At 41.4% G+C, this 23340-nt stretch overlaps 1 protein-coding gene across 1 annotated transcript in view; it reads right to left on the reverse strand.

The window, feature by feature from the left end:
- Positions 1-23340, reverse strand: part of TCERG1L (transcription elongation regulator 1 like) — a 417427-nt gene that overhangs the window by 34970 nt on the left and 359117 nt on the right. The window contains exons 8-9 of the mRNA XM_082267390.1: positions 14646-14800; positions 10142-10211 (exon numbers count right to left, since the gene is read on the reverse strand). Of these exons, the coding sequence (XP_082123516.1) occupies positions 10142-10211; positions 14646-14800 (225 nt within the window). The remainder of the gene's footprint in view (positions 1-10141; positions 10212-14645; positions 14801-23340) is intronic.

The following is a 23340-nucleotide window of genomic DNA, read 5'->3' on the forward strand; positions in this document are numbered from 1 at the left end:
ACCCCACAAAGATTGTGTTCACTGCACCCCACAAAGATTATGTTCACTGCACCCCACAAAGATTGTGTTCACTGCACCCCAAAAGGATTTTGTTCACTGCACCCCACAAAGATTGTGTTCACTGCAACCCACAAAGATTTTGTTCACTGCACCCCAAAAGGATTTTGTTCACTGCACCCCAAAAAGATTGTGTTCACTGCACCCCACAAAGATTGTGTTCACTGTAGCCCAAAACGATTGTGTTCACTGCACCCCACAAAGATTGTGTTCACTGCACCCCAAAAGGATTGTGTTCACTGCACCCCACAAAGATTGTGTTCACTGCACCCCAAAAAGATTGTGTTCACCACACCCCACAAAGATTGTGTTCACTGCACCCCAAAAGGATTTTGTTCACTGCACCCCACAAAGATTGTGTTCACTGCACCCCACAAAGATTGTGTTCACTGCACCCAAAAGGATTTTGTTCACTGCACCCCAAAAAGATTGTGTTCACTGCACCCCAAAAGGATTGTGTTCACTGCACCCCAAAAAGATTGTGTTCACTGCACCCCACAAAGATTGTGTTCACTGCACCCCAAAAGGATTTCGTTCACTGCACCCCAAAAATATTGTGTTCACTGCACCAAGATTGTGTTCACTGCACCCCACAAAGATTGTGTTCACTGCACCCCAAAAAGATTGTGTTCACTGTACTCCAAAAAGATTGTATTCACTGCACCCCAAAAAGATTGTGTTCACTGCAGCCCACACACAGCAAAATGGATGTGGATCACTGACACCTGCCTATATCCTATCCCACACCACACAGCAATATCGATTGTAGTTGTAGAACACACTTTCCCTAAAAATCAGCAGACTCTATCCCTAACAGGATTGATAAGAGATCGTAGATCGGGACTAAGTGCAGACCCCACCCCACACAGCAATATTGATTGTAGTTTGTAGAACACACTTTCCCTAAAAATCAGCAGACTCTATCCCTAAAATGCCTACAACTCGCCCTGGCCAAAACACTCCGACCTGTCCCTCAATTCTATCTGGACACAAATGTTTTTTTCCTGCCTGTCTGCCCCTAATTAGCAGCCAGCACGTTGATGTGTGCTCTCTCCCTGATCTAAGCAGCAGAATGACGCCGCTGCGGCGCTGCCTCGAACTTATAAAGACTTGGTCACATGCTTCAGACGGTATCAGCTACTGATACATTTGCAGGCATGGCTGGGATGGCTTAGGCACACCGGTTAAACGCTTGTTGATTGGCTGTTGAAAGCCCGCCATGAAAAGCGCGCCAAAGCATGCAAAACCCAGAAATAAAACGACCGAACACGGATTTTTACCCAAATATACAGTAAAGTGTTCGTGTCCGTGTTCGGGTAACAAAAATCCAATTATTCGGTACGAACACGAATAATACAGTCCGTGTTCGCTCAACCCTAATGAAGACCAATCTAGGCAGGTACATATATCTAGATCCATCTACAGGTTATGTATAGGTCTCCACAATATTTGAAATGTAACATCCTTAGCTAGATCAATGGAAGGCAGCTCATTTCCTTAATGGATGAGTAAGGAGCTGCCATTCTTGTCCCTGTGTTAAATACACCCCTACTGCCACCCTCCACCAGGGGCTGACTGGCAACTTTCAGCCCAGAGGGCAAGTACAAACCATAGGCCCATGGTGCAGCGACTCGGCCCCCCTCCCACTCCCTCTCTTTCCGGCCTCCTCCTGACCCCCATTCCAGGCTGAAGCTCCACTCCAGGTACTCTCTACTCACCGGCTGAATCTGGTTTCTTGACCTGGCCAGCAGGGGCGGTTGGGGGAGCTGGGACAGCTCAGTTGGGGCTGGCTGGAGGAGGAGAGTCTCCAGTGCGGCATGGCACCGGCCTCTGCTCATACACAACTTACACCATCCATGCTGGGGGGAGGGCTGCGCTCTGTCCTTGTCTTTATCCCGCACTCAGTAGGTCAGTGGTGGGGAGCTTTTTACTTCTCTTCACCAGGAATCATTTAGGCATGTCAGTGGCAGAAGCGGTGCAGCTTTTTTATGGGGCATCAGAGTGGCCCGGGGGGCAATTGCCCCCCTGCCCCCTGGCCCAGTCCTCCCCTGTCCTCCACCCCCTGTTATACAGGATTAGCTTTGTGACCCAGGGCTAGTTTTTTTTTTTTTCTTCTCTTTATAAAGGACTTTATTTCTCCTATAACAAGAGGTTCCCAGTCACGGATGTTACATAGTATTGGAAAAATAAAAATTTTACCAGTCAGTTCTAAAAGACAAACAAGGATCACTGCACGGCCTTTGTTTCTAAAATAAGTGTGATTTTATGCAGTTTAGATCAGTGAGCTCTCTAAACCAGTTTTACTATTCCAAGCGATGTGCAGCTTTAACTGCTGCTGGAGGTTTGTGAAGTGGAAAGGCTCCAGCCTTTTTTTTTTTACGTAATCCATAAAATGTGGTATAAAAAGGTTTAGTGGGCTCTCGAGGTCCGGTGCTGGCTCCCCATTCGGTTTTCCGGAATAGCAATGAGGAATCACGCCAGCTTTGCTCTCCATATATTATTCATAGATGTGCAGCCATGAAAGAATGATACAGTCTATGATATACCGAGCCGAGATGCTGGAAACAAGCATTGTTCAACCACGGAGCCATTTATCAAATACCGCCGTCACCAGAGCTCCTTACACTAAAATTTATGTCCATAAAAATTGGCAAATCAATAATTCTATTTCTCTTGCTATTATTTACAATTGGCGATAGACAAGGAATTCCCCAGGAAATATGAATGAGCTAACTGAATTCTGACAGACGGTACCAAAGAACAAAAAGGCACAAGGGGTATTTCCTAATATTGTCTATTCCAGTTTTGCATAATTAAAGGGATGCCAGGCTGTTCGTTTGATCAAAAATGTGTCCCATAAGATTATCTGTGCTCCTAATGTATTTTATGTATGTTTTTACCTGTAAATGTTTATTTTGTGTGTATGTTCAAAAAGGCCCCGAGACTGCTGCTGGGTGCCTCCATCTTTGATGTGATAGAAGCAGCCCCAGCAGACTCCGTACTATCACTCAATTTATACGCTGTACGTTACCCCTTCACTCCTCCCTGACAGCTTCATAAAAGCTTATTTAGGGAGGTTAGGGGAGGATGGGGGACCTGGCCCAGCCTGCACAGTAATTAGACATTCCAAGAGAAGAGGGCTAAGATGTTTAAAGATTAAATAATATGTAAACTCAACACATCAAATTCCTGATATATGCCTGCTGTACCATGTACTTGTATTAAAAAGTATCCTGTTCTCTTTGTAATGCTTTGTTTGTGTGAAATCCCTGGTGTTCCTGCCACTTTACTATCAAAAACTTACCACACTTGACATGAGAGCACAGCATGGTCAGTTCTCTAGCTAGCTGTGCTTGGAAATGAGCCTACTCCCTTCCATTGATCAGATTTGTCCAGACAAACACCCCTACACAGCCATTCACTGGGAAGACCAGTGTTGCTGTTTCTCCTTCCCTAGCTCTTATGCAACTGAGAAGAGAGGGTATGTAATCACTTTTAACCACTTGCCGACCAGTCACATTGACTGTACTGCGGCAAAGCGGCTTGTTATCGTCTGGCGACGTAGACCTACGTCACCCGACATTCTCCTCTCTCTGGGCGGCGCACGCGCGCGCCACCGGAGGCTCGCTCCCGCTGTATTCAGTTACAGCGGGAGTCGGGCCAGGGGAGGAGCGGAGGTGATCACCGCTGCTCTTCCCCGATCATCGGAGATCTAGTGTGGAAATCCGCCCGCTTGTGTAAACAAAGCGGGCGGATCTCCTGAGTGACAGGCAGGGTCAGATTGCAGGGTTCAGCATAGCTGAACCTGCGCTCTATCCCTGTGTCACTCAGTCACCTCCCCCCCCACACGTTAGTAAGCACCAGGCATACATTTACCCCTCCCTCTCCAATAAAATTAACCCCTTCCCTGCCAGTGTCATTTTTACAGTAACAGTGCATATGTATAGCACTGATTACTGTAGTAATGTCACTGGTACCCCCAAAAGTGTCAAAAATGTCAGTCAAGGGTCCGATCTGTCCGCCGCAATGTCGCAGTCCTGCAAAAAAAAAAACAATCGCAGATCGCCGCCATCACTCGTTAAAAAAAAAACACCAAAAATGACAGAAATCTTTCCCTTAGTTAGTAAACGCAATAACTTTTGCGCAAACCAATCAAAATACGCTTATTGCGATTTTTTTTACCAAAAATATGTAGCAGAAAACAAATTGGCCTAAAATGATAAAAAAATTTGATTTTTACATTTTTTGGGGGGGGGGGGAATTTCATAAAAATGTGAAAAATATTGTTATTTTTTCAAAATTGTCGCTTTTTTTTTGTTTATAGCGCAAAAAGTAAAAATCGCACAGGTGATCAAATACCACCAAAAGAAAGCTCTATTTGTGGGGAAAAAAATAACATAGATTGAATTTGGGTACAGCATTGCACAACTGCGCAATTATCCATTAAAGTAACGCAGTTACCCCATTCCTGACCAGGCCATATTTTGCAGAATCGCAAAATATGGCCTGGTCAGCAATGGGGTAAAACCTTCCGGTCATAAAGCGGTTAAAAATACACTCATTGAGAATTTTTTTGTCAAAGACATGTAGCTAAATACATTTTGGCCTAAATATATGACAAAAGTTGAATATATTGGATATTTTTTACCTGTCAAAGTAGAAAAATATTGTTATTTTTTCAAAAATGTGGCATTTTTTAATTAATATCGCAAAAAATGAAAATTGCACAGGTGATCAAATACCACCAAAAGAAAGCTCTGTTTGTGGGAAAAAAATTACGCAAATTTCGTTTGGGTACGGCGTTGCATGACCACGCAATTGTCAGTTAAAGTCGCACAATGCCGAATCGCAAAAAGTGGCCAGGACGTAAGACAGCAAAATCTTCCGGTGGTAAAGTGGTTAAAAAAAAGGGGAAAAGGGTATGTATATTGTTTTTGTAAATCTATACACAAATGTTTTGCCTTTCATTTACTTTTTAAACTGAATGGGTTCTTTTACCAGGTGAGGGTTTACATATATACACTATATTGTCAAAAGTATTGGGACACCTGCCTTTACACGCACACAAACTTTAATGGCATTCCAGTCTTAGTCCGTAGGGTTCAATATTGAGTTGGCCCACCCTTTGCAGCTATAAAAGCTTCAACTCTTCTGGGAAGGCTGTCCACAAGGTTTAGGAGTGTGTCTATAGGAATGTTTGACCATTCTTCCAGAAGCACATTTGGTCAGGTCAGGCACTGATGTTGGGCGAGAAGGCCTGGCTCGGAGTCTCCACTCCAATTCATCCCAAAGGTGTTCTATCGATTTACTAAAGGCGAATATACTGTGCACTTTGCAAAGTGCAGATGCACTTTTTCAGTACCTTTCTCTGTAGCCTCAGCTGCACAGATAACTAAATAGGAAGTGTTCCAAGGCTTCCTGCTCATTCACATACTATAGCATAGTAAACACAGTTTACTATGCTTCACCAATGAATGGACACAGGAGTGATTGATAATGATCACTAACTGTGTTCATTCAGGAAAGGGAGGGGCCAGCAATTGACATATTTACTGGCCCCTTCCTCAACACTTCATCTTGAAACATCCCTCTGTGTGCCTGCAGCAGCTGCCGGTGGGAGAGGAGAGGAGAGAAGCTGGCAGTCCTGCGGGGGAAAGGGGCACACAGGGGGGTCTGGACAGCAGATGAAAGGGGTGCATGTGCTAGAACTAATCACCCTGCAGTGCAGCCAGAGGGGGAAAGAAGAGGAGAAGCTGGCAGTGCTGCAGGGGGAGGCAGAAGAGGATTGGTGTCTGTAATAAGACAGTACAGCCTGGACCTCCTGCTAAGCAGTTGCCCAGGCCCCCCTTTTAAAAAGAATGGGGCCTGGGCCCAGCACAGGAGGGCTGGTTGTACTGCTTTATTAGCAGCCCTGATAGAGTGATTCACGTGCTCCATGAACAGAGCGATAAAAGAGAAAAGGTAAGGTGCTAGGGAGGGGGCTTAAAAGCAAAGTTGTTTTGTCATGCATGGTATTAGCCCCGGGTTCAGGAAGGATATAGTTTAGCCTCTCTGGAATCCATACAATCTGGCATTTCTGCTCTGACAGGGAAAGAAAAAACTAACAGTACACATATTTATCCCTGAAAGGATGGGACACCTTATTATGCCAACCTATGGGTAGAGATTTAGGCTTTACAAATGCCCACCTTTGGCTGATTCCTATTAACCTCCTTAGCGGTATTCCCGAGTGTGGCTCGGGGTGAAATTTCAGAGCCATTAGCGGTAACCCCGACCCCCACTCGGGGTACCGCTAGGGAGATCTCTGGATCCTGTAAGAGAGGGTACTCACCTTGTCCCCGGGATCCAGCGATGTATCCCGGCAGTGTACGGTGGCCGGATCTTCCTCCCGATGCTCTGTGCCCCGGCTTCCATCTCCTACGACATGACGCTCGCAGGGGGGTGGAACCGGCGGCAAATTCAAATAGAAAAACAAACCAAACACACTGATACATTCGAAAATAAAATAAATTCACATTAGTTTGCCCCCCACTGCCCTTTCCTGCAGTTTTACTGTACTTTTTATGCATATATATATATGTATACACTATATATACAGTGCCTTGCAAAAGTATTCGGCCCCCTTGAACTTTGCGACCTTTTGCCACATTTCAGGCTTCAAACATAAAGATATAAAACTGTAATTTTTTGTGAAGAATCAACAACAAGTGGGACACAATCATGAAGTGGAACGAAATTTATTGGATATTTCAAACTTTGTTAACAAATAAAAAACTGAAAAATTAGGCGTGCAAAATTATTCAGCCCCTTTACTTTCAGTGCAGCAAACTCTCTCCAGAAGTTCAGTGAGGATCTCTGAATGATCCAATGTTGACCTAAATGACTAATGATGATAAATAGAATCCACCTGTGTGTAATCAAGTCTCCGTATAAATGCACCTGCACTGTGATAGTCTCAGAGATCCGTTTAAAGCGCAGAGAGCATCATGAAGAACAAGGAACACACCAGGCAGGTCCGAGATACTGTTGTGGAGAAGTTTAAAGTCGGATTTAGATACAAAAAGATTTCCCAAGCTTTAAACATTCCAAGGAGCACTGTGCAAGTGATAATATTGAAATTAAAGGAGTATCAGACCACTGCAAATCTACGAAGACCTGGCCGTCCCTCTAAACTTCCAGCTCATACAAGGAGAAGACGGATCAGAGATGCAGCCAAGAGGCCCATGATCACTCTGGATGAACTGCAGAGATTTACAGCTGAGGTGGGAGACTCTGTCCATAGGACAACAATCAGTCGTATACTGCACAAATCTGGCCTTTATGGAAGAGTGGCAAGAAGAAAGCCATTTCTTAAAGATATCCATAAAAAGTGTCATTAAAAGTTTGCCACAAGCCACCTGGGAGACACACCAAACATGTGGAAGAAGGTGTTCTGGTCAGATGAAACCAAAATCAAACTTTTTGGCAACAATGCAAAACGTTATGTTTGGCGTAAAAGCAACACAGCTCATCACCCTGAACACACCATCCCCACTGTAAAACATGGTGGTGGCAGCATCATGGTTTGGGCCTGCTTTTCTTCAGCAGAGACAGGGAAGATGGTTGAAATTGATGGGAAGATGGATGGAGCCAAATACAGGACCATTCTGAAAACCTGATGGAGTCTGCAAAAGACCTGAGACTGGGACAGAGATTTGTCTTCCATCAAGACAATGATCCAAAATATAAAGCAAAATCTACAATGGAATGGTTCACAAATAAACATATCCAGGTGTTAGAATGGCCAAGTCAAAGTCCAGACCTGAATCCAATCGAGAATCTGTGAAAAGAACTGAAAACTGCTGTTCACAAACGCTCTCCCTCCAACCTCACTGAGCTCGAGCTGTTTTGCAAGGAAGAATGGGCATAAATTTCAGTCTCTCGATGTGCAAAACTGATAGAGACATACCCCAAGTGACTTACAGCTGTAATCGCAGCAAAAGGTGGCGCTACAAAGTATTAACTTAAGGGGCTGAATAATTTTGACTTTACTTTGACTTGGCCAATTTTTCAGTTTTTTATTTGTTAAGAAAGTTTGAAATATCCAATAAATTTCGTTCCACTTCATGATTGTGTCCCACTTGTTGTTGATTCTTCACAAAAAATTACAGTTTTATATCTTTATGTTTGAAGCCTGAAATGTGGCAAAAGGTTGCAAAGTTCAAGGGGGTCGAATACTTTCGCAAGGCACTGTATATATAATATATGTATACGTGTATATATATATATATATATATATATATATATATATATATATATACTTTAACTTATTTATAGTTATTTATTATATTATAATTTATGATTTTGTGTTTCAAACTTTATCATACCCGAGATGTTATAAAGAAGAACGCACAGTAAAAAAAAAAAAAAAAACATATGTAAATAGTTAGTTTGGGCTGCTCATTATTAAGAATTACATGCAAAATAATGGTACCGCTTTCAGCACCTAAAATCGGAAAGACTCATACCGCCAGGGAGGTTAAGGATATACATAACAAGAAAAGCTGGTAAGGATGTGAACAATATGGTTCTGGGGGACTCTGTTTTATTCATTTACAGACTATACCAATCAAGTCTTCATTTATTTGTTCACAGTATCTAATTAAGAAGTCCATTAGAACATTAGTGTCACATAGATGCTTGATTTAATGCCAGGGAGATTAATTACTTGCTTCTGCTTGAATGATAAATGACAACGCTAGAAACATCGAGAGAAGTGCTGGTTTAATGAAGTACCAGTTTACTGATGCAAGAACCTAAAGAGGGATGTATATTGGATATAGGATGTAGATGGAGGTTTGGATGAGAAAATCTGTTCATTTCAAAAATATTTTATATTGTCATCCAAAAAATGTCTAACTTATTAAAGGGGTTTTTGGTTTGCATATACTGTACAGTAAAACCTTGGATTGTACGTGGTATGTGGTTTGAGAGCTTTTTCCAAGACAAGGTAATTTTTTAAAATAAAATTTGACTTGATAAACAAGTAATTTCTTGATATACAAGTAGTGTCATGTCACAACTGAGTATAAAAGAGAAGAGAGGTGCCAAGTCTTGCAATATGGTTACATTTATTGAAGGTACAACATTTACCAACTCACATGGTTGATGATTAAAAGAGGCACACCTAAGTATGCAGGGATGTGGGGTAAAGCTGTCCACATAGACCATCCTTCACACCGCCTCACTTTCAGATCGCTCTACTGCAGGGTAGTCTTCCTGGTCACAATTGCAGACTGACAGTGGTGAGAGCCGGCGGTGAGGAGGATGGTTTATGTGGACAGCTTTACCCCGGATGCCTGCATAGTTAGATGTGCCTTTTTTAATCATCAACCATGTGAGCTGCTAAATGTTGTACCTTCATTAAATGTAACCATATTGTGACACTTAGAGGCGCCTCTCTTTACTTCTAATCCCCTTGTGGAGGCGCCATTTGTGGATGGACATTTTATGGTTACACAACCTATCACATATAATATGCTATAATCTTTTTATATAGTCCATAAACTGAAGGATTTATGAATAAATGGTTGTGGAACAAATCATCTGAGTTTCCATTATTTCTTATTGGGAAATTTGCTTTGATATACGAGTGCTTTGGATTATAAGCATGTTTCTGGAACAAATTATGCTCACAGACCAAGTTTTTACTGTATTGTATAGTAGTGAGACATTTCACACTACGGGTCAAAGTAAAGACGTTTCATAATTACAGAAATTGATGTTTCTTGTAGCTATTTATGTGTGGTCTGGACAAATCCTTAAAGAATTACCATGTAAGATGTTTTAGGAGATTCCGCATGGCAAGTATCCAAGACTGGTGTTTATAAAAGCTCCTCGTGATGAAGACATCAGATTTGATCTCTGTCCAGATCTCTTCATATTTATTTGTCTGCTTCCCTAATCTTTACTTTGTAATTGTTCTCTTCTAAACAAACTTTCAATATTGTTCACCGTGAGAAATGGTTGTTGATTTTTCTTATCACGGAATAAGCTTGAAATTTGGAGGAAAGGAGGACACCACTGTCACAGGCTCTCTACTCACCTGTTTCTCTTAATCTTTGTGCTATGTTCGTCATTCAGATCTTCCGGGATTAGTCCATCTTTTTTAGTAGCTGGTAGAAGACAACAAAACAGAAAAAAAAAGTTCCTTAATCCAGAATGAACATAACATTTAAATGCCCAAATGAACACCCTTAATGACAATTTTATGTTCCTATTTGGATACCAAGTATCTTCATCCCAATAGAGAGCACCAATTCCCATCTCTGGGCTACATAAAAAATACTTAATGAACTCATAAGTTTTAGAAATACAAAGCCTCGGTTCAGTCTGAGATACTGAAGATTATCCCTGTGCCAAATTGATTTAGACTGCTGGCAGGGAACTTCCTTTTCGATCAGATCTGCAGCTACACTGCAAATACTTTTTAATATTCCTGAATGTTTTTTTTTCCACATCAGACTAGCTACTTAAGGGGATATGAACAATGCAATTAAAGGCTAAATGAAATGGCATTAAAGCTGTTAATGATCAGAGCACATATTGTTGTGGTCATTGGGTACAACAATTAGTGCATTGCCAAAATAACTACCCCTCCTCACCTTCCTAAATTTGAATGCCAGAAAAGTGCACAAAAGTGCTAAAAGCAAGAGCAAAGAAACCCATACTGAGGAAGTATGGAGCACATAATAGCTGACCTTTCCTGAAAATGTTAGTTTCCTGGCAGCCATGTTGATTCTTATACTTTAAAACGGCTCTTCAATCATTTTTTTTTTCATCTTTCCATCTAATAAATCTTCTGCCCTTGTTGTTTTAACTTTGGGTAGTATTTTTTTTTTCTCTGTGAGTAAATACCTTATACAGAGCCCACTTACTCTTCCTTGTCTGGTAATTAGCCTAGGTTAAGGACATCATGCACAGCTCTTTCTCTCACTCTCATGAGAGTTTGTCAGCAAGAGAGGAGGGATGAGTCATAGGAGATAAGCAAAAATAGAGGAGACAAAGAGTTCTCAAATTGAAAAATAGAGGCATTCATAGATGTCTATGAATACCTCTATTTTTAAATTTTTCAATAAAGTATTTTTTCTGATTATTTTGTGTCCTTAGTTGACCTCTGTCTGAGGAGAACTCTTTGTCTCCTCTATTTTTGCTTATTTATTAATTTTATGGTCAACGGACTACTTCAGCCCTTAACGGGGCAAAAGGTGGTACAAAGAGCATCTCTAGGGTTTTTTTTTCACCCCCCCCCCCGCTTCAATTCATTCTATGTATATAGCCATATAGGAGAGAGATCTTTGCGTTTTTCATTATGAGTCATAGGAGAACCAAGGAGATCTGCAGAGCTGGAGGGGGCTGGATGAGGGCGGAGATAACAGGAGACTGCAGAGATGCATGTTTATTCATTCAGAGAGGAGAAATGTGCAGGCAAGCAGAGGTAGGAGTGTGTCAGTCCGTCTATATTTATGTGTGTGTCTCTCTCTCTCTCTCTCTCTCTCTCTCTCTATATATATATATATATATATAATATATGTGTGTGTGTAAATTCGGGAAGTGAACAGGCAGCAGCTTCAGCTGCCCACAGTTAAAATGACTTCAGCCAGACTTAGTGGAGGGAGATTTCTGCAGCATATTTGGCAAGTACAGAATCACAGTATAGATAAAATAATATGCAAAGTTGTTGGAGGGAAGCTTCAGCATGGCAAAGATGTTTCTTATTACAAATTATGTGAGCAGACTGCAGTTCCCCTTTAAATCTTTGGGCCACTGAACTGTAACAAGTAAGCAGATGAAAAGTTCAGACTTCCCTACAAGTTCCTGACTTGTGTACTTGTTCAAAATTTGTGACTCAAAAAGTACTGAAGACATTGGATCAGCATGACAGCTTGACAACTAGCTCAGGAAGTCAGCAGCTGTTGCACACGTATTATGACCATAAGCCTGTGGATATACTTTACACACATTTACAAGTCCACAGGAGAGTATGAACATTTTATAGCCAGTTGAAAGTGGACTTGTCAAAAAAATACTTAAGCTAGCTGTAAAGTTCTTGTGGTTTGTAGAAATATTGGGTGCTGCACAAATTGAGCTGCCCTCTCACTTTAGAGAAGAACATGTGAAATCTTTATCTTAAGTTGTGCAATTTTATTGAGATTTGCTGAGTAAGTGAGTAAAGGGCTGGGACCAAGCTCAGGTAATTTATTTAATGCGTCACTTTATTGTACTTCATGAAAAGGTTAGTGTAGAACTTACCAGGCATGAGGACCCTGGGTGCAGCTTGTGAGCTGTCATATTTTTGGTCAAAATACAAACTCATGATTTTTACATATTTTGGTCTGAGAGTTTTACAGGAATGAGTGTAAGATGTTTAAATTAAACACTTGCCCTCCAGAAGATTTTACCCCTTCATGATCAGGTCATATTTTGCAATTCAGCATTGCGCTACTTTACCCGGCAATTGCACAGTCATACAGCGCTGTACCCAAATGAAATTTATATCATTTTTTTCACACAAATAGAGCTTTCCTTTGGTAGTATTTGATCGACACTAGGTTTTTTTCTTTTTTTTTATTAGATAGATGAAAAAAGACATTTTCTACTTCCTGTTATAAAACATCCAATAAAATCAAATTTCTTCATACATTTAGGCCAAATGTATTCTGCTACATGTCTGTGCTAAAAAAAATTATACTAGCAATGGCAAAATCAGCGATTGTAGTGTGACTAAGATAATGTGGCAGGTAATCTGGCGCTAACTGACACCGGCTGGGAAGGACACTAAGGGGTTTATTTACTAAAGCTGGAGAGGAAAATTAGTCACAATTCTGCAAAGAACTCAATCGGCTTCTAACCTCAGCTTGTTTAATTATGTTTTAGCAATAAATCCTGGGAGCTGACTGGTTTCTCTGCAGAATTGTGACTAATTTTGCCCTATTTAGCTGTAGTAAGTAAACCCCTAATTGACTAACAGACACTGGATTAAATGCACCTAACAAGTGCATGCAAGTGTGTATGTTCTGCTTGTACTCACACAGAATCTGGCTGCTTTCTCTCCTGAACGAAAAGAGCTCAGGAAGGAAGAAACTGGCCAGAGTCTGAGGGTTTCTAAAGCACACAGAGGTCTGTGCTGTGATTGGACACTGCTGATCAGTAGTTGTACAGGCTAAATGGTTGGTAAACTGCTGACAGACCCGTGCTGTGGACAATTATAGAACAGATCAACCGGGGGACACAAGGTGCACCCAAAAGCCAGGAAGTAAGCCGCAACATACCCATATTTCGCTTAGCCTGGAGTCGCCTCCCGTCCGCAGTAAATGTACTGTGGGCAGGTGGCAAGTGGTTAATAACATAATTAGAACTAAAAGACTGTGTTTGAGCATTGTAAAACTGTTATCAGATACACTGTTTTGTATGTAACTAGTCTTTTACTGATCACAGAGGTTACCTGCATGTCACTTAGTCAGTCCTCTACCAGTATAGTAGACCACATCTAAGACGTCACTTGGTGGGTCCTGATCCAGCATAGTAGACCACATCTCAGACCTTAGGGTACCAATAGCTGTTAGAACATCAGTAGCTAAAAGATCCCAGTAGAGCCCAAATAAGGAGCGACAATCCTATTTAAACAAGTTGATAATAAAGGCAACAATTCCAAGTGTGGTCTACTACACAGATGGAGAATCCACCAAGATATTCCAAAAGAGAAGCAGCATTCCTAACCAACAGACTTGGATAATAAAGGCAATAGCCTCAAATGTGGTCTACTGTGCATGTGGAGGACCCAACAAGTGTTGTGCAGGTCTAAATCTCTCATCTCTGGCCAGGACTAATATAGGTCACCACTCTACACCAGGATGGCCAGGGCAAGAACTCCCACATGCACATGGAGGATTACAAAAGCTCATTAATTGAACTAAACTATTTGTGATTTAGCAATGTTCTAAGGTAAGCAATTCCAAATCATCCCATTTCATATAAAGTGGATTCATCCTTTTTTCACTTCTAGCTACCTGCTTCACTACCTAAGCAGTCAGTGACCTGGAAATAGAATAGCATCCCGTGAAGTGAATCCCTAGAGCTTGCACCAATCAAACCAGCGATGGCTGCCCCAGTACCTTTATCCTCACTTTAAATTCTGCAGCATCTATTGTTTTCAAAAGGCTTGCAGTAAGAGAAAAGGATCGTCACGGATCAGGAAAACTGACTAACAAACGGCCTGGGTAATTAGAGAGCAAACGGCCTCTCCATGTACACTAAACTACACAAAAACAGAAGACACAAGTTTTTAAGCATTAACACTGGAAATAGATTATTAGACTGATCTCTTTCATGTGTATATCTAAAAGCATTAAAAAGGCTATTGGTTCTCTTCAAATACCATATATATAGTAAATCCTCAAGTGGAAAGTAACACCTTATCAATTCATAGCTCAGCTTGATGGTAAGGCATTGCTTCCAATTCATTAACTTTTCATCCCATTATAGATATCATTACAACATGTCATGCATACACAATAAAGTAGAAAATGGTAACGGCTGAGTTTAATTACTTGGAGGCAATTCCAATTTGCGCTTATGGGGCGGGTCCTCGATAATTCGGTTTATATCCACCCGATTCTTTAGATCGATTGGCTTGTCCCACACCGACAACTGGATTGTTGGATTGAAGAAAAAGACTTTGTCGTCTCTGGTCCATACCACACACCTGGCAAATGCAATGAAAATAAAAAGACACATTTGAAGTGACCAGAACAGCTGACATCTGCTGTCATTTTCAATAAGTACATCATTTTCCATATGGTGCAAATCACAAAAAGTAATAAAACTGCATACTTGTAAATTAAAATACAATACAGGAAGGATATTTTGTGACCAAATGACAGTTGGTTTTAGATGGGCAAGAAACCAAATATAAGCTAACTCTCATTTTAGTCAGTTTACTTTTTTTTTTACATTCGGTTGAGTTGTCTTTAGTCCCCAAAGCAAAGTCTGTATTGATAGTGAAACGTATTCCTGTAATGTAAAACATTAGCCTAAGATGGTAATGTAACAAGTAGGAATTTATTCAATATAGTATAATGAATTCACCCAGTGCTTAAGCGAAACTCCACTCAAAACTCGTTCCCCACTCCTCTTGCACACTTGGCACTTTTGAGGAGGGGGGGGGGAACTTTTGGCAGGCACCTGCTTCCCACTTCCGTTCCAAGCGCCGTGGCACTCGGCAATGGAACTTCTCCTTCCTCCTTACCCCTGCAGTCTTCTGGGACACTGATAGGTCCCAGAAGACTACATCCATCGTTCACAATACGCAGCGTGACCCGTGGATGCCGAGTGGGTACCTGGTTGTGAAGCCACAAGCTGTCACAGCCGGGTGCCCAGAGTTAAGATGCCGGCGCTGCTGAGGGAGGACAGAGGATGAATACGCTGTCGTGAGTGCACCACTGGACCATGAGACAGGTAAGTGGCTGTTTTTTAACCGCTTCCTGACCACCCACCACCTTTTTACTGCGGCAGTGTGGCTCTCCTGCGCAAACCAACATAGACCTATGTCGGTCACACGTGGGAAGCTAGGGGGTGAGCGTGCACCGCCGGCTTAATGTAAACGCATCAATTAGTGAAATATATGTGTATTTCCTGTAAATACAGTTAAAATAGTGCACACATATAGGAATATATGTACATGTATAGTATTAAGTTCTCCTTCTTTATAAAAAAGAATTAATCAAGGTGAAACAGTGTTTAAAAGTAATAAAAGTCCCACAAAATAAATAATAAATATATTTTCCGTGCCCTTCACTCTGGCTTTTTTCCCTCTTTTAAAAGCCTTAGTTATCACTCTCCACCACATGCAGTGATTCCTAATGTGTGGATGGCAGCTCACCTTAAGGATGGGGTCTACACTCTCATATAGATTACTAAAGCCTGTCAGCATAACTCTCCTTAGTGCTTTTAAGAAAGCTGATCCATTTGTATATGGTTTCCTCCAGAATTCCTCTCCATTTTGCCTCCCACATATCAGTTCTATGGGGAGATCAGATGAAAGCGGACAGCCTGTCCATTTTCCATTTTCCATTATAGAAGGATCAAGATAAGTATAATTGTATAATAAACTGCATAATGAGTCAGTCCAAGCAAATATTGTATGAAGCAGGGACCAGTTGCCTCTAGAAATATGAACCTATGGGTTGGTTGTGCACCCTCTGGTGGTGGCTGTGTATCTCTCCCGGGAACTGTGATATACGAACAGGAAGTTTAATCTCCCTGGCTGCCCCCTCCCCTTCGGGGGCAGGGCCACCTGTATATCAGCGCCATGTCCTTCCCCCCAACGTACAAGCACCGTCTCAGGTGCACGTATGGTTTGGTGGGTGAAATCAATCTGAGGCTGCGGTTGCCAGCACAAGCTGACTTCTACCGCTGGACAGCATGGATGCACTGGTTGCACCCCTGCCTCCACCATCCTCCACATGGCGTTCTAGGACTAGAGCCAGGTGCCTATGCGTTGTGTTTTCAGGTGAGGTCTCCTTTCACAATCTCTTTTGCTGCCATTTCGTTTTCTTTCCTTTTTTGGGTCCTTTCATGATGTTTCACCTCCCCTGCATCCCTTTAGTTTTTTCACCCTTTCTGAGGCTCATCCTTCCTTGTCTTTCTCACCCATTCCCAAGTGGATTCACTAATCACCACATGTTTTCTATTATCACTCATCACCATTTATTTTGGGTTCCATTCTGCTTCTCATATATCATTCCTATTTTTTTCACCTTTTTTTACCACACCCCATTCACTTTTTATGTATCACAAAGTGGATATAGTATCTTACCCTTTAAATCTAATTTTGAACTACATACAATACAATCTATATTTCTAGAGGCAACTGGTCCCTGCTTCATACAATATTTGCTTGGACTGACTCATTATGCAGTTTATTATACAATTATACTTATCTTGATCCTTCTATATTCCTAGAGGCAACTGGTCCCTGCTTCATACAATATTTGCTTGGACTGACTCTTTATGCAGTTTATTATACAATTATACTTATCTTGATCCTTTGGATATCACTTAGTGATACAAACAATGTAATTATATACTCCATTGAGATGCATATTCATTTATTTTCAGCCCATACTTCGCTATCAAGCAGAAGCTTCATTTTCCACAATCTTGATTCCTCTCCTGTCTCCCCAACGTGTTCGCCAATGGTTCAAGTCCTGTCAGCTCCCGGGTTAGACCATGGCAGCCCCCGCATTGTGAGAGCACGCATCCACCATCTATCTTTGGGTCATGTGTGAGTGTGATCTTTTTCATTTCTGTTCATGTACAGATGTTACAATATCACACTCCTCAATCATATATAGTAACATGTTGTTTAATGTCTCATTCATTTTTAGACAATTTATCTCATATATACTCCTGATGAGTGAGTTTATTGAAGACTCACGAAACGCGTCGAGTTACTACAATATATGAGTGCAACCCATATTTCTATCGATATTGTTATTCATGTGTATTGTTGATGCTATTATGCCGCATGCCCATTGTGTTGTTGTTTTATTGTTGTCATTATTCATATGCAACTACATCAATAAAATTTGTCATATTTTTTACCATCTTTGTACTATGGTCACTGAATGTATATACCTCATTTAAAGTCCCACCCCAAGGGCACCCCTCTCTCTTTTTTTCTAGTATGAATCGGGATGGAGGTATTTACATGGAACCATGTGAGACCATTTCTTTTGCTTACTTTGTATAGCCATACCTCTGTTTTCAGCAGATCTTCTGGGATCAGATGCCAGGTGGGTGTCAGCGGATACATGTCCACTGAAATCCGCCTCCCCATAGAGGTTAAAGTGTGGCCCGATCAGGTCCACCTGAAAAATGGACAGGCGGACCCGATCGGTCCGATCGTGTGAAAGTGGCCTTAGTGTTTTTATGTACAAACTGAGCTTTCTCTTAGGCTTGACCCATCTTATAGTCATGCATTCACATATGCTTAACAATAATAAAAGGAATGTGTCCATCCTCCAGGATGTAAGCAAAGGGCTAACTTCCTAATCTATTCAGCTCTTTTAGACCCACTTCTTCGTTTATCAGAATTTTAAACCTATGCAGATCAAAAAAAAAAAAAACATGTGACTAACTGTCTCCATCTCTCACCAATCTGTAAATTCATAATATTCAGCAGCAACAGACACATGCATTATTAGATTTACTTTCATCTCTTGTTTGGATGACAACTGTTTGGGAAATTTTCGGTATTTCATTACTTTGGGGGAGATTTACTAAAGCTGGAGAGTACAGAATCTGGTGCAGCTCTGCACAGAAACCAATCAGCTTCCAGGTTTTATTGTCAAAGCTTCATTGAACAAGGTGAAGTTAGAAGCTGATTGGTTACCATGCACAGCTGCTCCAGATTCTGAGTGCTCCAGTTTTAGAAAATCTCCCCCTTTCTGTCCAAAAAATGACAGAGGTCAACAAGTGAAATTGAGAGGGTGAAACTTCCCAATGGTTTGAGCCATAGATATAATAAAAGTAAGATAATATTGCATATCATCATGCTTGTTGGAATATTGTTATATATTGCTATGTTGTATGTGCTTTTTACCATTGTTAGGTTCAGAATCCCTAAGAGCCGTTCACACATGTACATTATGTTAATGCGTGTTGGTAGCGCAAAATGGGATCATTTATTTTTCAGTGTCACTCCAGCGCACAAACAAAATGCACATGCGTTGCACGATAATGCACTACCATACATTGTAATGCGCCAATTTGTTACAAATGGTACATGGCTGTTTCTGTCCATTCTGCTGCACCAGCAGCTCATTACAGTAAATGGGCTGCCCAAACATAATGATAATTAAAGTGGAGCTTCAGCCCCTCTTCTTCGTGGACCTGCTAGTTTTATGATTTCCATGTTACCTGTCTTTGCACATGCACATGGAAAACTCATGCATGTGCAGATACACTGTCAGAACCTAAAGCCCTATGGCACATCTACACATGCACAGAATCCGGGAATTGGGCAGAGGCCTAGGCGCCATTCTCACCTAGGTAAGAATTGAGGAAGCATTACTTTGCAGCACAGTAAAGATTAAAAAAAAATATATATTAAAAAATAGGGATGAGCTGAACACCCCCCTGTTCGGTTCGTACCAGAACATCTCGAACAGGGAAAAAGTTCTAGTGAACATGCAAATCCTATTAAAGTCAATGGGACATGAACATGAAAAATCAAAAGTACTTATTTTAAAGGCTTATTTGCAAGTTATTGCCATAAAAAGTGTATGGGAATGTGGGTACTGCCCTGGGGGACATGTGTCAAAGCAAAAACATTTTTTTTTTTTTTAAAGGAGCAGTGATTTTAATGATGCATGAAGTGAAACAATAAAAATGAAAAACTCCTTTAAATATCGTGCCTGGGGTTTCCGTTTAATGTGCCTGTAAAGTGGCGCATCTGTACGATGTATGGAGCCTGCTGCAGCAATACTGATATTTCTAAAGGAAAAAAATGGTATTTCAACTTGCTCATGGCTGTAATGTACTGTCGGCTCCCGGCAATACATAAAAAAATGACAAAACTGGGGTCAGCGTAGCCCCCCCCCAAGTCCAAACCTTCAGGTCAGGTCTGGTATAAATTGTAAGGGAAACCACAAGCCAGAAAAAATGGATCACCCCCTCCTAAAATCAGTACCAGACCGTTATCCGAGTATGCAGCCTGGCAGGTCAAGAAAGGGAGGGGGACGAGCGAGCGCCCCCCCCCCCACCCTCAGCCATACCAAGCCACATGCCCTCAACATGGGGGGGTGGGTGTTTTTTGGCAGTGGGGGCTCTGCTTTTGGCCAATCATGGCTCTGACAGGACATTGTGCTGTGATTAGCCAAATAATACAGGTCAGGTGCATGCCTTGGCCAATCACAAGAACTTAATGCACTGCGATAGCGCAGTTGATTATGGGGCGCTCGTCGGCGGGCTAACTTCCCGCCGAGTGCCCTGGGTGTTCGAGTCGAACGTATGTTCGACTCAAACATAAAGCCCATCCTTATTAACAATATACATTCAATTTAAAGAGGTGAAGTAGGAGGAGGCAGGGCAAGCAATTCGTTTTAGGATGAAGGTTCTCTTTAACCCATAGCATCAGAATGGAAAGGTGTGAATGGGCCCTAGAGTAAACCTAGGAATTAATCTAGATCAGGGGTCTCCAAACATTCTAAACAAAGGGCTGTTTTATTGTCCTTTAAACTCTAGAAGGGCTGGACTTTAGCCAGCGGGAGTGGAAACTTTCCTGGCATCAGTGGGAGTAAACCTCTGGTGTTAGGGGGAGGAATAGTGTCCCATCATTGATATCATAGGGAGTAGTAGTGCCCCATTAGTGGTGTCAGTGGGAGAAATGGTGCTCAATTGTCCGTGGCAGAATAGTGTCTCGTATCAGTGGGAGGGATAGTGCCCCAAGGGCCAGATAAAGGCAAGCAAAGGGCTGCATCCTGGCCTCAGGCCACAGTTTGGAGACCCCTGATCTAGATAGTTGAAATGAAGCTTAATAAATACTTGTTCCACCTATACTGGCAATGCTTAACCAGACTAAGCACCTGATGGAGTAAATATAAGTGTCTGTGCCAGAAAGCAGCTGGGTGTGTGAGCCGTATTATTAAACAAAGCAGAAAGCAAGATGCATTGTAAATTATGCTGACATCAGTTAGCACCCATAATGCTATCTTGCAAGCATACAACATCACCAAATTTCTTGAACTCAGCAGGTTTATAAGATTCTTTAATGCTAGGTGATAGGTATCTCTGCAAGAGAATAATTCTCTGCAAGAATTCTTGCTGCCAATTTCTCTATAAATCCTTGGTGAAATGGAATTGTTTCTTAAATAAGCATTGACTGCTTTGCTATTGTAACGGGAATTGTTCTTTACAAGCTAGCAATCCGATTAGCAACTGTAGAGAAATTCACTACACAGAGCCAGTTCAAAGGAGACCCTGGTGTGTGACGATTGACGGATTACAACTCCTTCCCATTTGGTAATCATTTGAAAGGACTAATTCACCTCCAACCAAATCTAATAATATTTTGGATGGATAGGATAGATTATCAATAGATTATCAGGAGTGCAGTGAAATAAACATAAAGTATTAGTCATCCAACCCTCTCTAGAGTATTTCAAAGGATTAAGTAAATAATAAATGGTGGCAGATAATGATGTCAATGAAGGTGATCAGGGTCGTCATGATTTAAATGAAGAGCAAACACATTTATTTACACCCAGGAAGATGTGTTTTGAACCTAAATCCACCACTTTGTCAGTTTTATGGTGTTAACATAAGTCTGCAATAAAAACATTATATAAAGAGCATATAAGTAAAAAGAAGTTTAGTAAAAATAACATTGAATAAGGTCATATGGTAATTTTCCTTCATACGTCTCATAAAAAAATGACCATATACCCATCTTGGGTTCATTTTAACATTCATCTATATAGCCTTGGTAAAGTGTATAGGTAAAGTATTTATATGGGCTGTAACGATCCAGGGCGATTCAACTCAAATGGTGCATGTGATTTAAAGAAGTAGTGCCAGTGCAGACTGCATTTTAAAGGCATGGCAGCCAACTTTTATTTAAAAGAATGGAAGAAAGTTCACAAAACAGCAATTTTCTTTTGCAGGGGTTCCACCATTATGGTATATGGTAAATTCAGTCTTCTGGCTTACTCACATGCCACACGGCTGCGTCAGGCCTCACGCCTAGGCCTTAGACCAACACAAGTATCCTTTGGTCAAGCTCCCTTGTAGCTTCCTTGGGATCAGCTTCATACTGCGCTGTTGCGGACTACATCTGCCTCCTGCAGACCTGTACGCTTTGGCTGCCAACTGCGGCCTCTCTCTCTCAGGGAAGGTGGGAGCCCTCCTGACTCCCATACACAGATCTCATGTCTGTCGGTTGGAGTCCTCCTGACTCCTGGGCCAGACTCCTGTCTGCCCGGGTGCAGCTGTCTCTATCTGGGAGCTTTGAGTGCTAACCCTGGCATTAATATGAACCCAGCCCACAGGTGTGCAATCAGCAGGCCTGTCTTTACAAAAACCAGGCATAGCTTGCCAACACACACAGTGAAACAGGGTCGCCTCTCTACAGGGCATATAATAGTTTTATTTGACTTTGGTTATACCTATACATTTTACTAAGGCTACCAAGGCATCAAGTGCGACCAATTTCCGCTTGGATAGGGGTAGACTCAGAAGGTTGCATCTACCAACTTACTTGAAGATTTACACCTTAACCATATTTAGGTTAGATCTCTCTGAATATTCATAATCGCCACTTATCTCGTAAATAGTTAAGGTTGAGAGAGGGAAAGCAGCAAGGACTCTGCCGGTTCTTCATGGACTTACTGGTAACACGTGCTTTACTATTAAATTTGCATAAAGAATTTCCCCTAAAATACACAACTAAATAGGACTTTAACGGCACCACACAAAAAAGGTTATATGTAAAAATAGTCAAATTTATTTGCAACATCCTATAAAAAAATCCAAAATGAGGGACCGAATTGCACATGTAGTAAACACTACAGTATAAAATCCTAATTATTAATAGCTACAAGATGAATCACATTATCCCATCAATAATATAACTTAAACTTCAGAATAGAAAATTCCAGTGTAGCATCTTGACCATTCCTTCAACACGTTTCGCAGGACAGAGCCTGCTTCTTCAGGAAGAACAACTTTGTTATATATAACTGTATAACTATATAACTGTATACAACATATGCAAGTATGTAAAAAGCGATGGGAGACAACAAGCCACATGGATGAATGGACCCCTAACAACAGACCTATAAACGTGGTATCCAGATAATCAATCAATTTATTAGTCATCCAATCCTCTCTAGAGTATTTAAAAGGATTAAGCAAATAAGAAAGCTGTGTTCCACTCTGGCTCCCTCCACCCTGCGTTGTCGCATACACTATATTATCAAAAGTATTAGGACGCCCGCCTTTACGCTCACATGAACTTTAATGGTATCCCAATCTTAGTCTGTAGGGTTCAATATTTAGTTGACACACCCTTTGCAGCTAAAACAGCTTCAACTCTTCTGGGAAGGCTGTCCAGAAGTTTTAGGAGTGTATCTATGGGAATGTTTGACCATTCTTCCAGAATCGCATTTGTGAGATCAGGCACTAATGTGGATAAAAAGGCCTGGCATGCAGTCTCGGCTCTTGATCATCCCAAAGATGTTCTGT

Source organism: Pelophylax lessonae (assembly GCF_965119305.1).
Source record: "Pelophylax lessonae genome assembly, chromosome: 9".
Classification (NCBI taxonomy): domain Eukaryota; kingdom Metazoa; phylum Chordata; class Amphibia; order Anura; family Ranidae; genus Pelophylax; species Pelophylax lessonae.